The sequence below is a fragment of the Sturnus vulgaris genome, chromosome 3, assembly GCF_052056855.1.
Source record: "Sturnus vulgaris isolate bStuVul1 chromosome 3, bStuVul1.hap1, whole genome shotgun sequence".
Classification (NCBI taxonomy): domain Eukaryota; kingdom Metazoa; phylum Chordata; class Aves; order Passeriformes; family Sturnidae; genus Sturnus; species Sturnus vulgaris.
The window spans coordinates 90,468,021-90,488,632 of NC_142245.1; the positions used below are offsets into that span (position 1 = coordinate 90,468,021).

Sequence of the window (20,612 nt, forward strand, 5' to 3'; positions counted from 1 at the left end):
TCTCCCAGAATAAGGCTTTCTCAGCAGCAGTGTGAACTATACACCTGAATTTTACCAGGAGTACAATTAATCCAAGACTAGCAGTAGGAAAACCAGCAGCAGGCACAAGGGAAAACCACTAAGAGGTCCTGTTCACCCTGTAACACTTGGGAATCACACTCAAATGTACTGTAAGTGCTCAAGCTATTTTCTGGAATTTGAACAGTTTCTTCAAGTTGTATGATTACTAATGAGTGCTGATACCTCACAAGATTCTTCATTCATTCTTCTTGCTTCAGAGACAGCAATTACATCAGAGTTGTGAGAAATAAGCCAATGTCAGTTTTCCAGCTTTTCTAACCATGATGACAAACAGCTGTAGTTATGCTGACTCTTTGGAATAGTGAGAAAAATCCAGTCTTCCCCACCTCTTATTCTCCACAAAAAGTATCTACTTGCATAATGAGTATTTAAGGATATAGCAGGTAGAAGCAAACTCAAAAGGTGAATGAATCATAAAAAAGAATTAAGCTGGAATTTTATTATGTTGAGACTTCTTACTGATTGACAGCAATCATTAACTGAAGGATAACAGGCTGGTAAAGCTGGACAGTTTGCATAGGTATTTTTAAACAAAACTGAGAAAGATGACAGATAATTTTAAACATAGAAATAATTTCAAAAATAAGGACAGTACAAAAATAATTAGCACATTTACATTCATTTATCCAATGCCACCTCTTCATGAACAGAAGAGAGCAAAGACCATAGTATACAGAAATATTACAGTTCAAATCTCACATGTATTCCAAACAGAAACTCTAAGTTTATTTAGATTCTCTTGCCTTAAAAGTTGTTCCTGCCTCAGGTAAGGAAGAGGCAATGAAGTCATCAAATCCAAATACTCTACCACTGTTGAAAAAACAAACACATTTATAAAAATGAAACTGGTAAACTAACTGTACAGCCTGTGGTCCTGATTCTGACATTTATAACAAAAAGAACAGAGACAAAATTATGGCCTATGAAGTGAGACCAGCCACAGGCAAGAGTTAGGCCCTATGTTAAACAACCCTGGGATCTAAGCTTCTCTTTATAACAAGATTAGCCAGGCAAATCTGAGACAACTGGAGTTTACTATTTTTATCTGTTGCAAAGACCACGTGGAAAAGTACATAAAGACAGTGACATTTTGTGACAAAAAACTAAATACAAGAACCAATTTAAGAAAAAAAAACCTGAACAACCAGGAACCCCAATAACCTAGTAAGACCAGCCTACTAATTAGGCAACCATTTTAAACAGCTAAATTGGAGAGACTTAATCATCACGCCTTAAAAACAAATATGAAAATCTTAAAAATTTATTTTTATCAAACATAACACATTGCTGTGAATATTAATAAACTCCAGCTGTTCATCAGTATGACAGAGGACATGAGATTATTATTCTAACAATTACAGACATTTTAGAAGTGGCATTTCTGAACCCTTGTAAATAAATGAACAAGCTTCCATTTTTGTGAGCAGTTCTGATGGCATGGAGTTAAGTGTAGTGAAGTATCTTCATTTACATTTCCTCAAGGCTCCTTCTGATAGCTTCTTGCAGTTCTGCATCTTGCAGTTCTGCATCTTGCAGTTCTGCATAAATAAAAAGAAAAACTAATCTCAAACTGCAATTGTTAACTAGCCACAAACACAACTACCTTAATATTACTACATAAACCATGAACTTACTTCTGTGGACAATGTCAGTAGACTGGAAAAAACCCCTAAGAAACATATGAAAATATTTTCTCTACTTCTGTTTTATGCTATCTTTTCAGCACTACAAAATACGGAAAACACTTCTACAACTATTCACTGTATGAACCAGGAGCAGCCCAATGAGTAGTTTAAGACCATAGTGCAGCTATGTATTTACTGGTCATAATACCAGCAAGATTAGAACCCATATGTATGCACCAAGAAAAAGAAATGAAGTATTAAAACAAAGAACACACACACATAACAAGCAGAGTTCATTACTTTCATTCCAGTTCCTTATCCAGAAATATGCCCATACCTACCCTGTGCCTTGGCACCAGTGCTGTCACACTTACTAGGTAGGCCAGACAAGTAGATAAAGTCATTATCAGCAGTAAGAATAGTCTAGATCAGGGCTGTAACACCTTTGATGGTGGGGAGGAAAATCGCATTGCACTCATCTGACTTCTTAACAATTTTCATAATACTCAAAAAAGAAACTCTGTTTTTGCATTACATTTAAGTTGCTTTGGGCACTAATTGCTTGGTGTCAGTGATCAAATACCATGAATTTGACAAGGTTTGTACATACAGCAAATATTAGTATCAATAATATAACTGGAAAAATTAAAACATCTTTCAGACACACTGTCATTCATGAATTATTCATCTTATGCTTTAGGAGGACACAAGCACATCCTATTAAAGAGAAAGATGTATCTATTCTTATGAAAAAGGAAATAGAATTTTAAAACTTTAATAATTGTTGGGCTGTTTTATACAAGGCTGAGATTTGAGAGATCATATTAGCAACTGCTCTCTCATGCATCTGGACTTTCCTGTAATATCTAGAACTACTGATAAAAGAAAGCTGCTTAAAGAAAAATATTACATGGTCACAGAAACAAACAAAACCAAACAAAGACAGAAAACCATTTGCAGACACCTGCTTGCATTAGACTATTGTTATTATTGTTATTTAGCCACCAAGCCTGTGCAAAAATCCAGAATAAGGTCCAAGCTGTGACTCATCTGAAGCCAGCCTCTGCACTGCAGCATCAGAAGTGGGACCTCCTGCATGCACCAAGTGCCGCTGGTATCCCAGTACTAAGGGGGCCTGAATGCACCAAATTTTCAATGCTGGAGATGGATGCTGGACATTTAACAACAGTATTTAGTAATAGCTGGTAAACTTAAAACTGAATAAATTCTGGTAGCATATGATTCAGTAATCAGTTTTATCACTGAGCTTATTCAACTTTTTTTTTTTTTTAGTTTATTTCCATCAGATGGAGGGGCAGAATCAAGTCATTTAACAATAAATTATTTTCAAAGTACACTGTGGTCTGTCACCAAAAATGCATGACTACATCGAACACCACCAGTAAGTTCAACAGCAAAAGGATGAAAACAATTTCAAATAATGTGAGATAGGATGTGAACAGACAGATGTGATGCTGATTCAACCTTGTGCATAACTCTGCAGCTCTTTCAGGAGACCAGAATGTTTTATTGTGAAATGACATCTAATCTTGAATTATTTATTCAGAAGTTCAACTATTTAGTCAATAGCTCTACTCTGAGACAACACAGTCGTATTTAACTGGTACAAAGTGAACTCAGTCAAGTATTTAATTCATTGGTGTCCAATGAAATAGATTTTTAGTCTGCTGTCATACTTTTCAGGTTAGGAATTTTTTTTATTTATAACTCATCACAGCATCCTTCACTCCTCAAGACTGCCCAGCATAGTTTAGAGAGTATTCCTAAGAGGTCACTAGCTGTAAAACTGATGTAAGTTTAGTTTCTGTATCTTCCATAATTAACAGAGCTCTTGAAACAGAAAAGTAAAAATTGACAGACCTTCCTGTTTGCTGATTTCTTCTAAGCTCTGCTTCACTGTTTCTTTCATATCTTCATCCTCTTCACTATCTGAACCTTAAATGCACAAATGAAATAAATTACACATTGCTTCTAATAAAGATATTAGCTCTCTTGCATTTCTCTTACTGTAACACCGATTTGATGAGTAGACTTGTTATGATCTAAATAATCAAGATAAAAATACATTCCAGTGGTAGTTTAAGTCAAGAGACAGTTTTCAGCTACCTTCTTCCCCTTCTCCCCATAATCTAGAGGCAGATTGCTTCAATTTTTTTATTATGTTAAAGCAGTATCAAGAAATAATAGATGCAAAAACTACTGTGTCTAATTCATTTATGGGGGTTTTTTGGTAATATTCAGTTATTAAAAATTACTCATTTTCTATAAATTACTCACTTTCTATAAAATGTATCAAGGATTTAATTACGGGAAGAAGTGCCTTAGTGTGTCTCTGTCTACACTCGACTGCAGCTGCATTTTATTGCCCAAATACTGCAATTGAACAATGGAGTGCTGAAATTCAACCAAGCACTGCAATTCAGCAGATGTTGCTGTTCAAATCTCATATAAACAGAAAGTCCATAGACTTAGTTTAATCTGTTAATTCATCACAACCCAGCCCAGCCAAAACTCCAAAACCTTTCCCTTTCTTCATAACGATCTTTACAAGGCTGGTTTCCAGCTCCAGAAGGATGGCTTTATTTTGAAGTGCCTAGTAGGGATTTGTGTACCTAAAGTGGTGTGGGGTTTGTTTGGTTAGTTGGTTTAGTTTTTTGTTGGTTGGTTTTTTCCCCATTAAACAGAGGTGCAGTAAAGTACAGGTTAAAAACCAAGCCAATGAGTCACGTTATGCATTCATCCTCCTCCTGCTACAGGCTATTGCTATTTTGGGAGATGGTCTCTGTAATAAGGTCTTACAGTATTAGCAATCAACAAGTTCTGCTACAGTCATACCAACAGAAGCACTCTCCTTAAAGTCATCACATTTATTAATACATAGTGTACTTCTGACTACATTAACCAGCAAAGAACTTTCCAATACGGCCATCTAATTTACTGACTGTGTGACCTCTGGCATTTTGAATTACCCAACTTAGCTATTCAAATTGTCAGGTATGCTTTCCAAAATTTGTATTCAAATCTCTGACACATAACCTGTTTGAACAGAACCTTGCTGACTTTCCCAATTCCAGGAATAAAAATTCCAACAGCTGGTGTCAAACAGTGATCAGCAGCCCAAAAAGATGCCAGAAATAGATACATATACACTGCAGTTAAAATCACTCACTTGGCAGACTGACTGTGAACTCTTTCTGGAGCTGCCTACTATTTCTAAGCAGAAGAGATACTAATTTTTACATCATTTTCCAAAGCAAAGGAAAAAAAAAAATCCACACCCCCTCCTCCCCCAAAAGCAGTCACTACAATTACTAATGAAAGGGAGGAAAGAGTGCAAACGAAAGGCTTCTTGCAAGTGGCTTCTCTCTTTTTAATTATCCTTCTAATCTTCCAGCCTGGAAGACATGTCAGACTGCTCTAAAAACTTTCATACCTGTTAGAGGTGGAACAGTTGAAGCAATCACTCCCTAACTCAATTCTTGGCGTAAGTACACATAACATAAAAACACTTCCAGGGATGAGGCATCCACAGCTTTTCTGGGCAACTAGTCAAGTGCCTCACTACCCTCCAAGCAAGTAATTTCTTCCTACCATCTAATCCAAATCTTCCTTCTTTTAGCACAAACATTCCCCCTTATCTTGTCACTAGCTGCCCATGTAAAAAGTCACTTTTTTTTATAAGCCCCCTTTAAATATTGGAAGGCCACAATGTGGTCTCCTCAGAGCCTTCTTTTCTCCAGACTAAACAACCACAACACTCTCAGCCTTTCCAGCTCTCTGATCATCTTTGTGGTCTCCTCTGGACCCACTTGAACAGATCCATGTCTTTCTTGTGCTGAAGACGGAAGAACTGGACAGAGCACTCCTGATGGGGTCTCATGAGGGCAGAATAGAGAGGTAAAATCCCCTCGGTCTGCTCCCTGCAACTCCTCTTTTGATGTAGCCCAGGATGCAGTTGGCCTTCTGGGCTGCAACCACACACTGTTGGCTCATGTCCAGCTTTCCATCCATAAGTACCCCAAAATCCTTCTCCACTGGTCTGTTCACATGCAGTTCTTCTCCCAGGCTGTACTCATGTCTGGAATTACCCTGAGCCAGGTGCAGCACCTTGCACTTGGCCTTGTTGAACTTCATGAGGTTCTCGTGGGTACACTTCTCAAGTTTGTTCAGGTCTTCCTGGATGACATCCCATCCTTCAGCTGTGTCAACTGCACCACTCAGCTTCATGTCATCTGCAAACCCACTGAGGGTGCCCTTGATTCCACTGTCTGTGTCAATAATAAAGAGACTGAAGAGCACCAGTCCCAAGACAAAACCCTGGGGGTCACCATCTGTCACCAGCCTTCACTTTGACATGGAGCCACTGACCACAGCTCTCTGGCTATGTCCATCCACCCAGTTATTTGTCTACCAACAAGCCCATCCATCAAATCCACATCTCTCCAATTTGGAGATAAGGGTTTCATATGGGACGGTGTCAAGGCTTTGCAGAAGTCCAGGCAGATGATATCGCAGCCTTTCCTTGTCAACCATTGCAGTTGCTCCATCATAAAAGGCCACCAGACTGGTCAGGCAATGTCACAGAATGGTGGAGATTGGAAGAGACCTCTGGAAGTCATATTGTCCAGCCTCCTAGCTCAATCAGAATCATCTACTGCCCAGGACTCTGTCCAGATATCTTTTGAGTGCTACTGAAAAGACAGTGTAGTGGGGAGCTCCAAACTTGTTACGTATTACCTTACTGAATAAAGTGAAATGGTCATGTTCCTCAACCTGCTGGCAATAATCTTCCTAATGCAGCCCATGTTGGACCTCTTAGCCACCAGAGAGTCCACATAAGCTCATGGTCAACTTGGTGTCCACCAGGTCCTTCCCTACAAAGCCATTTCCCAGCTGGTTGACTCCTGATTAGCATATATTGATTGATGCTTGGGGCTGTTTCTCCCCAGATGCAGAACTCTGCACTTCCCTGTGTTGAACTTCATGAGGTTCACTGTCAGCCCACTTCTCCCCTGTCAAGGCTCTTCTGGATAGCAGCACGGTTCCTGTGGTGTTCAAACTGCCACTAGCAGTTTTTGTGTCATCAGTACACTTGCTGTAGGTATACTCTGCCCCATCATCTAGGTCATTAACACACATTAAATAGGATCAGTCCCAGTACAGGGACACAGCTGGTTCCTGACCCCCATCTGAACTTTATGCCACTGATCACCAAGTGCCAGGTCTTGCTGTTCAGCCAGTTTTTAATCCACTTCAGTTTTCTCATCCAGCCCACACTTTGTCAGCACGCACTCCTGATACTGCTGGCATCTTCTAATGAAGAATGTTTAATTTTGAGAAATCAGGCACATCCTGTCCCTCTTGTTAAAATGCTCAGCACATGCTATAGCTCCCAACTCCTTTGGTATCAGAAGAAAAGGAGCTGCCCAGTTTCAGAGGCAAGAGATCTTAAGGTCTCTTGCACTGTTCTCTAGTACATTTTCTCAAATACACATCAGCTACAAACCTCTGACCGTACCTGTTCTTTCAGAAGAAATCCTACTGCTCACTATTGTCCTCACATACTGACATATTCCTGCTGGAAGATTGAGAAAACAGGAAAGTGAACTCTAGATTAATATAGAGCTCAGAGTGATTTTTTGACATTTCATGTGTATCTCAGAAACCTGCTCTGAGGAGACTCCGGTAACTTTCACAGAAGATAAGCATCACCCACTGTCCTGCCATCAAAGCAACACAGCTTGAATTTGGATTAGCTGCCCACACAGCTCAGGGTAACATCCCCCCGCTATATTTGATCTTCTTGAACTGGGTAACCAGTTACCACCAACCCTTTCATAACTTCCATTAGGTTTACCACCAGAGACTCAATTTCCCTTCCCAGCCTTCCTCCTGCTCCCTTACCACACAACACACGTCTTGTCTACTGTACAGTCACACACCTCACCTCTACTTTTCTCCTGAAATACTCCTTCTCTTAGTCTTTTCAGTAACTCCCAAACTCACCCGCCTCTTTCCCATTCCAATTTACAGCAACATTCACATCACACTCTCTCTCTCCAGCCACTGATCCTTCTCTTTTTACATCTGATATATGGAGTTTTAGTGCTACCTTATGGATACCATTTGTTAACTCATTCAGCATGCCAGGAATTACTTAGCCAAAATCTTTAGATCAGTACCCCACCCTGACCTTTGTTAGCAGGAATGTGAGTCACATTGTATGTGTGGCCATGCTGCCTTTAAAATATTGTTTCCTTGGCTTCTAGAATATTTTCTTTTATTCCTTTTTTCATATGCCCTTGGAGGATCCTTCCCACATACTCTTCCCCAATACTTACTGCTCTAATCTGTCTTCATAGTAAGGTAATATCATCTGTAAATGCAAGTACAGCTACTTACACCAGCATACAAGACCGCTCTTCCTACATGCCAAGTAAGCATCACTCTATGTATCTCTGCCTACAGTAGTTAATTCAAGTGTACAACAAATAAAAATAAAGCTCTCAAGCTTCCACTCTCCTCCAATTGGATTTCTTGGAAACTGTGGCCAATATAATGATGGTCACTCAGACTTTCATCTAACGTTTATCTTAAAGTCAAAGCCAGATTTAAGCTAAACCTCAATAATTTTTTGGATGATCTGAGTGGCGAGGTCTTCCCAGTTCACCCACTGGCCTACAACTATTGTTAAGGTTCATTATCTTATGTCTCAGTACATAGCTTTCTCCCTAGGGCACATACATACAAGAGATGCCACTGACATTCCAAACCCAGTAGTAACTTCCTGCTGTAGCTAAACACAAGGTTACGACTGATGGGTGAGTTTCTTATCACTCACTACTGCAAAAAGCTGTGGTTGCTATAATAAAGGAATATATTACTACAGAAACTATAATTCATTCATGGTGCATCACTCTGCAGATGCTCATGACGTTCATAGGGAAGTGGGGGCTGGAGGTTGTGACCCAACCTTTAGTCATTTGCAATCTGTGTTAACTAAAGGTTTGGAAAAAGCAGAGACAGGGCAGATGTAGCATTCATATCGGACCTCAAACTGGACCACACACAGACTTTTATCCATGAAAATCTTCACTATGGAGAAGTAAAGCAACTACTCTCCATGGCTTCTATAAATTTGTTCTTCTGTCCTCTTAAATTCTTTTGTTGGCTGCACGTGCAACAAAAGCTTTTGGGCATTTTGGGAGCTAGGAAGCTTAGGAGCATTCATTAAGATGAACTGAAATCCTGCTCTTCCAAACATAAAAATTGTCATGGAAGCTGCATTTGGTAGTACTTAAGCACTTCCGGCAAGAGTAGCAGATTGAAGATGCAGCCTGGCAAATCCATTTGAGCACAGTGGAATGTACTTTATGGGTCAGTGAAAGACATACAGTGGCTACTTGGCAGACAACACTGCATTCAGTACACCACTGATTTTGACAGGCTCATGAGACAGACTGGCTCTTCCAAAGAAATGACAAGGAATACTACGAAAAAATTGCTCTTATTATTTAAAAGAGTCTGTTTTACCCAAGAGCTCAGTCACTGAAGGATCTCATTTGAACATAACCAGGAGAAATACAGTTCTTTAGTTCAAGCTAAAGACATCAAAAATACACAATTTACACAAAAATAACTTTTCAACCAAAAAGTTGCAACATTCCTGTCAGCATCCAGATGGATATGATGACCACAACCTACCATTAGCTTTGCCCTCAACATTGTCCAGCACTCGTTAAAAGTGTACTTTCAACATACAGGATATCAAGACACAGACAATGGAATAATTATATTTTTCTGCACACTACAATTTTTTTGTTATAAAGCAAGACACTGAAAACTCCTCTCTTCTGCTCTTCCCAAATCACTCAGTTAACACACACGAAGCTCTTGTCACATGTTGAGGCTTCAGAATAAAAACAAAAACCTTCTTCATTTATGAACTCAGGCTTAGCAGCAGCAGAGAACAAGTAAGAATGCCTTCTCTTTTGATATCTCAAAGGAAGTTCAAGCATCTCCTCCAGCCAAGGGTTTCCTATAGTAACATACAGTTGGCATCATATTGCAACATGGGCAGAAAATTTATTTTTTTATTAATTTATTTTAAAACGAATGCAGTACTACAGTTCCCACAGCACCAGTGCTGGTGAAACAGTTCACAAGATGCACCTGTCAGATTGCCACATCCAAACACAATCCAGGTGTGCCAGAAGCTAATGACAGCTCTGTGAAGGTGATTTAGGGAAAGAGCTTTTTCCTTTTGCAGCTCATCCAATACCAACAACCGTCTGAGGTTTTTCAACATGATTCTCTCACTTACTTCTCTCTCCAGAATAACAGCCATAGGCTTGAGAAAATCACAAAGCAAGCAATTCTTGTTTGCATTTCCTTATGATCAGCTGCTTTTCTGTAACAGGTCAACAAGTTATACCAGCCTATAATACACTGTACAGCTTTCCACCTCAACCCTCCAATACTGGTTTTGCACATTAAGACTTGCAAATGATGCTGAGCCACACATTATGTGTATACTATGTGGTGGCTTTATATTTTTAAAGAAAAACTTTATAAACTTTTATGAACATCATCCCATAATGCAGCAAATACAGACCTATTATAACAGCGAATTTTCTAATATTGTCTTTTAATACAGGACATGGAGACAAAGGCAGCTCTTTCTGTCTGTGTCCCCCCTTGCTGACACTGTTCCTTACAACTTTGCTAAGAAATGCCAAGAGCCAAAGGAATCATGTGCCATTCCATCAACTTCCTGTTCAAGGATTGTTTTTCTATAATGACCATTTGTGTAACTTAAGTGGAACACACAATGAGCAGCCAGCCAGCAAGTTAAGGTTTGCAGTCTCCAGTTAGGGACAATTACCATAATAGCGAATATTAATGTAGTAAAGGACATTGAAAGAAGTGTTAAACTAAGAAACTTCTAATGCCTGGGGTGGCCAGAAAACTCTGTAAGCACTTTTCTGTATCAAAAGCACTTAAATCACCACACTTTTTTCCCCCCCAGAAAACTACTTATTATCCTACTTTTTTTCCCCTTTAATCAATCACTGCCAATTCATCATTCAGAGATAGCACTCCACTTTAATCTTCTTGGTGTAACAGCAGTACCATAGCTCTCATAAACCTGTATCAAGACTAGCAGTGTAATTTTTCAGAAAACAGTTTAGGGCTAATTCAGAAACAGCTTTCTGTAACTATGCCCTGAATTTACAACCCTCCAAAACCGCAACAAGAACTCAGAAAAAGCAAAGATGTCTACAGAGAAATGTCACGTCTTCTAGGAAAACAGCAAAATACCTGAAGATGCTAATAAGTATTTAAACTCATCTCAGCTCTGGTAGCCTTTGTATGAAAATGATTTGGCTCAATCCTCTTTGATTATCCTATATAAAACCAATGTGATCATTTTAGTGTGCCACTAGAATCTGACACTTTAAAGAACTTAAAAACTTCCATTGAGATTTTTTTCTCCAAATGGATGTGTCAGTCATATGCCAGTGAAGATAATTATCAAATGACAGGAAGTAGCCAGAAGGTCAGAGTTAAAATAGACAGAAGTATTTTGAGAAATAATGACGTTTTAGCAGGGTCACAGACAGCATAAATCAAGCCAAACAGATCTGAGTACAAATTGATACCTATGCACACAAGACTGCTATGAACAGCTTCTCTTTAACTAGAAAGGAGTTTTCAGACTCAAACATCAGTTTTGTCTCCTGCTATAATAAAGAATACAGGGATGACAGAGTTTGTTATGTTGAATAAAAATGCCTTATTAAGTCTGTTTTCAAAACATGCCCAGGCATAATGATTTTCTGATCCATTATTCATCGAAATACCAGTATAATACAAGAAGCACCAAGCAACAGTTTATGTTACCAGTGTAAGTGTTCCAATTTTTTATTGGAATGAACTATCAGTTTACTGGAAAAATTGTATTTAATGTTTAATTTCTACCTTTTGTGGTATCTGAAATGCTGTTTAGCAAGGCACACATCATGTCTCCTTCAATGTGGTGAGGATTCAGGATGCGAGCTGACCGCTGGGTCATTTTAAATTGGTTTTCCAGTTCCAGGAAGCTTTTGTCTCCAGAAAGAACAGTGAAAGGAATTTGCTTGGGCAGGTGCTCATCCAGACGACCAGCCTATACAAAACAAATGACAAGGGTTGAACAGAGATCATGTTTTTATCTCATGGCATTTGGCTAGCTTTGTGCAGGCAGGTCTTCATTGGAAAGTCTTCTATGGCAATTTATTCCTGCCTTTATGATCCAAGCCACATAACCCCACTGTGAAAGGCACTGTTTCAAAAGTTTGATGCTCATTTCTTCTCTATGTACAACAGATACTGGTGATGGCTACCAGAACAGTACAGATCGAGTATGGAACAAATTCCCAAAAAACAGAATTTTAGCCATGTCTGCACATGAAACAAGTCATCTCTGCAGAGCATTTTAAGAGTAACATAAAAAGCATGATGAAACATAAAACCACTGTTGCAAAAATGTGCTTATATAGTTAGATAGGTAGTAATTTGCCTAACTGATAAAGCACTATATGGCCTCAAGCTGCACCAGGGGAGACTGAGATTTTCACTGAAAAGGTTGCCAAGCATTGGAACAGGCTGCCAAGAGAAGCAGTGGAGTCAGCATCCCTGGAAGTGTTCAAAAATCATGTGGATATGGCACTTGAGGACATGGCTTAATGACGGTGGTAGTGCTGGGTTGATGGCTGGATTTGATGATCTGGAAGGTCTTTTCCAACCTTAAAATCTATATTAGGAATGCAAGTCTCCATGGCATCCCAGATTCCTGTCCCTCACCTGCACATCCCCAACCCTGCCAAACCCCAAAGTCTACTGAATAAAGGCACTGCTCTTTGTCAGCTCCACAGGGTCAGTGAAACCAGCACCCATTCAAATCCATTGTAAAGATGGCTCCAGATTTGGGATATTTGAAGAGACTAAGGAGTTACATATCACTCATACAGAAACTGTAAGTGCAGTTTTTTTACTCTTTATTCCCTAACAAAGCTCCCTCCACAACAGACTGTTGACCTATTCGGGCTAATTTTTAAGTCACTTCTTGACCACCTGGCTCCACTCAATCCAGGTTTATCATTCTTTATAGGGGACACAGAAGTCTAAGGAAAGAATCTAAAAATGTCATCTGCAATCAGAACTTAACATCAGCAGCAGATACTATCTGCCACCCTTCTCTGGGTACAGGATACAATAAAGCAAGCATGTCCTAACTTACATGGATACAGAGAGCAAAGTCTGCTGCTTCTCTTCTGGTACTGCAACGTGGATGAAGAAAGAAACATCCAATCCTTTTAAGATAATTGTAAATTTTGCAATGCACTGGAGGCTTCCATTTGCTGTATCCTCCTATACAGTGAACAGGAATAATATTAATAATAATAAAAACCAAACATGAAAAACAAACAAACCATGGGTTTGGGCAGAAACACCTCTGTGAATTAAGAATGCAAGGTGGCAAAAGCAAATATAAAACTGTCTTTAAAGACAGAATTTATTTTGACCAATGTGAAAGCTAAGAAAAACATAACCCAAATCCCCTCAGCCCTCTTGTTCTTGAGATAGAAAGCAAAAAGAAAAAATAGCTACCCTGGTGCTACTCTATCAATTTTGTACAATTTTTTTTTCTTCAAATCTTGAAAAACTTATCTTCTAGATATCATGTGCTTTTAGACACAAGTGTGTGAGGGTATGTTTTTCTACAGTTTCAAGCACAGTTATGGTTAATATGCAGAATCAGAAGAGCTGTGGAAATATAGTACAAGTAACAGAAATGCTTCTCTTAGGGAAACCTGTACTACAGGAGTTAGAGTCAACATGCACTAAAACTGCCTGACACATCCCATGTCAGAACTCATTAAAAAGAGGATCCAAGAACTAGACCAACAGCTGAGAGAAATACTAGAGTCCTGACAAACCCATGGATGCAGTCAAGGATAAGCAAAACGACGCTACAGCTGGGAAAAAAGAGCAGGAATTTTCTAAACAGTATGTTAGGCATGTAGTTACAGGCTGAGAAAATAGGTGGATAATAAAGATGAGCTGAATAAAAGGCCTGCTACAGACAAAACCAGTACCAGACTGAAACAAGCTGCAAGGGAAAGGAAAGAAGCAGGAAGTCTCTCAAAAGAGAAAAGACCAGAGGAGTTTGCACCATAAAAATACATATGACACCATAAAAAGGCAAGCAATTAGAATGGTGATTTGACCAGAGTGATTAAGAATTTTGTAATATCTCAATGGCTAAGAAATAATGCAACGTGGAAGAAAAAAATGTAGCTTTATCTGCTAGATGATAGAGCAGCTGGATGTAAGAAGGGATTTTGAACAGAAAATGAAAGCAGTCATTGATGGAATTTCACATGAGGACATGGGAAACCATTGCTCAAGTGAACAGGCTGCAGAGGATGGTTTATGCCAATGTATCCACCTGCAGCCTGACAAAGAAACGCATTCCTCCGTAGATTTCTCCTGTTTCCCCCCGCTTTTTCAGCCTAGTGGCAAATAGATGATATCAAAAATGATCACAGAGATTAAGAGTCTACATAGAAATGATTTAGCGGAACCTGTCTGTAAGAAAAAAAAAAAATGCTCTTTTCAAGTTGCTTTTGTCTGCTGTGACAGCCCTCAGTCACTGCTATTTGGGAAAGACTTGTAATCATCAGCCCTGTTTTCTGGCTGCATAAATACACAACATAAACATTTGACCAGGGCAGCTGAAAACGACAGACCTGTCTTTATTTTGTTTGTTAGCCCACAAATGGATGAAAGACAACTGAGTATGTGAAGATAGAAAGAGAGTTCAGATAATACAAAGCAAAGCTAAGGCTATACTAGAAACAAGAATAATAGAAATAATGCAGATCTAAAGAATAAAAATAATAATTAAAAATGCAGAAATGTTTTTTGGGAAATACAGGAAAAAAAACACTGCTGTATTTTCACAGGTTAAAAAAAACAAGAATAGCATGCCTCAGGTAACTGTACAAACCATTATTATGAGAAGGTACCTACAACAATAGATCCAGATGTGCCTGGGAGCCATAGTGTTCCCAGGCTCAAAACCAAGATAGTTGACACTAAAACTGGCAAATTTTTCTTAATATGAATATGGCCCATTTTATTCACAAGTAACTCTTTAGCATGTCTTTCTAGTTCACGTGCTTCAGAGGCCATTCCCACGAGGCAGCCGCATGCAGCAAACCCATGAGGAAGTAAGGAATTGAGTGGTGCTGATATGGGCTGTGCTGTGCCATCAGGCACCTGTGCTTGGAACAGCTCTGGGCACAGAGTTTTCTCTATCACAAAGGTACCTTTGGGTAAGAGTACTGTATTAGTAGACACAATACTCTACTGATAGACTAGTAACACTTTCGTTATCCTATGATTATTTCTTTTCCATAAGTAAGAAAATAGAATTTCTGACAATACATCCCTAGCTGCAATAAATTCTTTCTTAATGCATCAAAACCATGTTTTAACCTTGGAAAACAGTAACAGCACAGAAGACCTTGTCATAACAAACACGTTTAAGTCAACTAATGACAAATTAGTTTTGAGTAAATTAGATAGAATAATGAAGTATGACTGAAAGCCAGTGTCTGAATTCATGAGGCGAAATTCTTCTTTAGTAAATAATTCTTTATAAAACCCAGACAGAATAGCCAGACATAAGATTCCTAGTAGTTTCTTATTTTTCTCAAGAAAACGTTTTTCCAAGACCAAGTAGATTGAGTAACTGTAGAAATAAACAAGCCTTCAGCAATTAAAAACTACAACCAAACCCCAAATCACCATAGACTATAAGGAGTGCACAGGTGAAGTGGAATCTGCTCAAGCTTGCAAAGCCTTACAAAAGACAGAAAAAACAAACAGGTTGCTCAGCCATATAAAAAGAGAATGTACATAAATGAAGCAGCCAAGCAACATGGATGAAATAGAAATCTAGGATCATTAGGTATAATATGGAAAGTGTGATATATCTTTTATCTCATTTATCTTGTGAGACCCAACCTAGACTACTTGTGTCCAGTTTTGGTGTCCCCAGTTTAAAAAGGACATGGAACTGTTGGACTAAGTCTAGGGGAGGGTCAGGAAGTTAATAAGAAGACAGCTGTTAATAGAGCACCAGCCCTATGAAGGCAGGCTGAAAAAGTTGAGGCTGTTCTGCCTGGAGAAAAGAAGGTTGTGTGGAGACCTCATAGCAACCTTCCAGTATCTCAAGCAGCCTAAGGGAAGCCAGAGAGGCACTCTGTCTGGAACTGTAGCAGAATTGGACAAGGAGTAATAGGCACAAACTGAAAAAGAAGGAATTTAGGTTAGATAACAGAAGGGAAGTTTTTACTGTGAGGGTAGTTAGACACTGGAACAGATTCTCAGGGAGGTCTTGGATGCCTCAACCCCAGAAGTGTTACAAGCCAGGCTGGATAAGGCCTTGAGCAACCTGGTCCAGTGGGAGGTGACCCTGCCCATGGCAGAGGGGGTTGGGATGATCATCTCTAAGGTCCATTCCAATCCCTTAACATTCTATGATTTAAAACCTCAAAATCAGTATTTTCTGTGGCTTGTATATATACAGGAATGCTGTTACAGAAAGGTCAAAGGTAATGACAATATAGGTAGTGATACAGAAGTAATGCTGGAGTAGAACACAAAAATCAGGAGAATGACCTGCCTTAATAAGGAAGATCAGAGGATTCATCCCCAAAACTCCTAAGAAACAGATACCAGATTACAGTTTCAGAAGCACAGATGACTGTTTAAATCTCTACCACTTTACATTAATAGCTATACTTGCTCTGCCTTCATCAGCTAACTGGAAAATCTGTTTATAAGAGGGAAAAAAAAGCGACCCAGGCACCAACAGGCCTCTCTGTCCCACCTGAGCAGCATGACAACTCTCAGCTTTCAGAATATCCTTGATTATATTTTATGGGAAGAGATAATAAAAAACACTTAGCAAGGAAGTGCAGTTCAATAGTGTAAAACATACCTGACCTACAAATCTGATGATACCTGTGTTTCAGGTCATAACTATTTTGAAACTAACCCTGATCTACGCTTTACTGAAGAAATCAATGTACCACAGACAAAATAACCATAAAGAGAAAACCTGTAGAAAAAGCATGATGTGAAGAAGCAGTTGTTTCAAAAAACAGTCAGATAAGCAGAAGTATCAAGTTAAGGGATGCTACTGGCAGACTTTGCAAAATCGTATGATCTTTAAGGTCCCTTTCAACCCAAACCATTCTATCATTCTCTGAAACCCATGACAGTGTGAGTTCCATCAATCCCTTGTATCTTCAAAATGGGACATACACCTATTGCTGTACAGGATGACCAGGACCACTCTTAACAGAACAAGCCAGACACAGAACAAAATTAAAAGTCTAAGAGTGCAAAATCATGCCTTCTGGAATGAAAAATCCAAACCAAAATAAGAAATCCCAGCCTTATGAGAAGGACTTAGGAGTTAATATAATCTGAGTATTATGGCTGTCCTGATACTTATGAAAATATAATACAGCTTAAGTAAGCTCATCAGAGAAGCCAGAAAGACTCCTCAACAGTTCTGCAATTCTGGAACTATTCTACAGGGAATAGTAAGAGCAGTGGAGGTTTAGATGGAGTTTGAAAAGTCCAAGAACATTTCTGTTACATGGTGCCTGTGATACTGCAACTTTAGAAGCCTAGTACCTACTTGCTCCTGTTCTTCACTCTCTCAGATTCAAGGAATCTCTGCTCAAGTACATGTGAAGACTTGTTAATCTTACATTTTAATTTACTTCAAACATTTTTTACCTTGAAAACCCCAGATAAACGTCCCTTGGTTCAGGTTAGCTGGCAGCTGTGTGAAAAAGCTTCCCCAGTTGTCCAGATCCACCAACACAATGTGAGTCATGGTGCTCAGATAGTCTAGATCAGGAAGTTCACCATCTTCAATGGGATAAAAAGGACACATTTAAAATTCACGTGACTTTTTGGCCAACCAATTTGCTTTTGAGAATTCTTACAGTCACATACGTAAGTGAAAAGTTACAAAATACAATGTTATTTGGTGACTGCATAGATTTTAAAATAACTGAATTAGCACTTAATGATGCACAAATTAGAGAGAAGAGTAGAATCTGGCTGTATGATGGTGTAGACCTGGATAGTTTTGTGGTAAGTACAGAAGGCTGTCATCCTGCACCAAGACACTTTAGTAACTCATTTAATATCCAGCTGTGTACTCCTGACTATGGCAAGTCTCTGTGACATTGAACTGCCTGCATGCATTAAAGCACATAAAATGTTTAGATATGCACTTTTTGCTGTACTTCTAACATAAATATTAACCTCTTAATCAAAAGCATTGTGACACCACTAGTAATCAAGAAACACTTCCAATTTCTGAACACATTCAGCATTCTCAATGTCATTCTTAGAAGCGACAATGAACTTGAAAAAAAATTGCATGCTTGAGGGAAAAAACCCAATACATACTGGGAATATAAATCCTCAGCTGACAGTGCTTTCTGTCAAGCTAAGAAAGCTGAGATGATGGTGATATAACAGCACTGCCCACACAGAAAGCACTAACGGGCTCATAAATATTTATATATATAAAGAAGGCAAGTTTCTTTTAAATGTGTATGATAGATCACATTTACACTTCTAGGCATTAGATCTCTAATTGGGGTATCCTTGATGGTCCTCTTCCTTTTAACACAAAATTATGCTCCAAACTAATTTGAAAATCAAAATTTCAGTCTCAGGATTTTCACATCTACCTTTTTGTTTGTTTTTTTCCCAAAACTTCATACCTATGGCATACAACAATAAATTGTGGAGTCTGAGTTTTGGAAATTCAAGTACTGAGAATTCAGTATTTGAGAAACAAGTACTAACTTCTGAGCTCATTTATAGACCAGATTTAACCCAAAGATACGTGACATGTACTGACAATGAAACACTGTGTTAAGGACAGCAATACTTTTCTAATGTCGAAAGAAATTTTCTACATACTTTCACTAAGTTCTTCTTCTAAGTCCTCATTTTTTATTTTCTTTCCCTCTACTGGACCCTGCAGAGGAGAAAACTGTGGTCTGTCCTGAGTTTTGGATGGAGATGCTTGAAATTGTTGCCTATGAGGTTTTCTGACCACACAAGCCCCACTTGCTGAAAACTTGAATACTGTGTCTTCTGATTCTGATGCAAGACTTGGTACATCAGGTTTCTGCAAGAAGCAGTGCTTCATGTGGTAGTGCTGATGTGCACTTTGAAGATCATCAAAGTTTTTGCTGCATGCAGCACATCTAACTACATACATCTCTCCCTTAGATTTTACTGACATGTGACTCTCGAGATGACTGTTCAAATCAGCAATATTCTGTGCTGTTGCAGAACACAAGCAGCATCGAAACCATAAATTTCCTTTCTGCAGCATGGCTTTCTGACAATTCTCATAATCCTTGCTCCTGTTTATCTTGGAGATGTAAGTTGTCCGGCAACCACAGTTTAAACGGTCTCCTTCTTCAACTGGGAGGAAGTCCTCATCTTTTTTTATGGATAGTTCCATCTGCTCAGGCACAAATGTATAGTCCATGCTATGAACTGCCTTGTAATGGATTAGAAATTCCTCCTCTGTGTTGAAGAAGAGATTACCACAAAGGCCACAGAAGTATTGAGTCTGTATCTCCTGATCATGATGCTCTTGGAAGTGCCGCTGTAGCGTTCCTACTTTCCGAAAATGATTTTTACATAAGGCACACGAGTACCTGTGAAATGCATGGCTTTCTAAGGACATGCAATGTTGTTTAACGCTTTCTTCAGACTCAAACATCTCCTCACAAATGCGGCACTGCCATTTTCCCACAACAGGACCATTTTCCGGGGAGAGTTCCATAGGGCCGGAAATGCAGTCTTTATCTCCGCCTGCAGAAATGCTCACTGCATCGGAAGCAGATGGCATAGGTTTGTCTTCTACAGCTTCTTGCTCATAGTAGTAACTATGTCCACCATGAAATTCAGTTATGTGTCCCATAATATCCTCTTCTCTAAGATCTACAGAGCATGCTCTGCACCAGAGAAGAAAATTAGTCAAGTGTGCTCCTCCATGGAATCGACTCATATGCAGGCGAATAATGCTTGAATTTTCAGCCAGCTTTCCACACACAGCACACTTGTGACAGATCCTATTTGCTGATAAGATGTGCTTTTCTACTGACTCTTCTGTAAAAAACTTTTGAAGGCATTCACAAAACCAGGCTTTTACTTTGCAAGCACTACCTTGACTTTGGTTTGCAACTTTATCTTCACTTTTATCTTTTGAATTTTTCTTCTGTTTTGAAGAAGCAGTCCCCATTTCACTGGAGGACTCATCTGGACTCAAATGTCTTTTAAGTAGTGGTCTTGACCGTTCCACAACGTAGCACAAATGAGATTGATTTTTGTGTTTTCCATTGACATGGCAAAACATCAAGATGGACTCTTCCAGTGTAGTAAAAACTCTAATGTTATGTTGAGTGGTTTGTTTGTGTTGGGTCAACTGATTCTCATCAGCAAACAGTTCATCACAGTTCTCACAGTGACCTTTCATTTTAAATATCTCTGCAACTTGGGAGATGCTTTTCTTTGACAGTGCCATGGGCCCAGAATTATAACAACGTGTTCTAGAATGGATTAAAAACATAAAGAGGTTATATCATAACCTGAAACATTTTTAAACTTTCATATGTATTTGGTATATTACCAAGTAGCTACAGTAGTAAGTGCATAGAAAGTGTCCTCTATGTACTTTAACCCACTACCAGCTTGCCAACAAAACTATGCAATGCATAT

At 39.0% G+C, this 20,612-nt stretch overlaps 1 protein-coding gene across 2 annotated transcripts in view; it reads right to left on the reverse strand.

Annotated features, from left to right (window-relative positions):
- Positions 1-500: 500 nt before the first annotated feature.
- The window catches only part of LOC106862621 (E3 SUMO-protein ligase ZNF451), a 33,906-nt gene continuing 13,794 nt past the window's right edge, over positions 501-20,612 (reverse strand). Inside the window, exons 10-15 of one of the 2 annotated variants that reach the window (XM_014891777.2) lie at positions 18,798-20,443; positions 17,592-17,726; positions 13,009-13,139; positions 11,709-11,895; positions 3,588-3,662; positions 501-1,619 (exon numbers count right to left, since the gene is read on the reverse strand). In XM_014891777.2, the coding sequence (XP_014747263.1) occupies positions 1,549-1,619; positions 3,588-3,662; positions 11,709-11,895; positions 13,009-13,139; positions 17,592-17,726; positions 18,798-20,443 (2,245 nt within the window). In that variant the 3' untranslated portion in view covers positions 501-1,548. The remainder of the gene's footprint in view (positions 1,620-3,587; positions 3,663-11,708; positions 11,896-13,008; positions 13,140-17,591; positions 17,727-18,797; positions 20,444-20,612) is intronic. The other variant, XM_088162243.1, reaches the window with a different exon arrangement.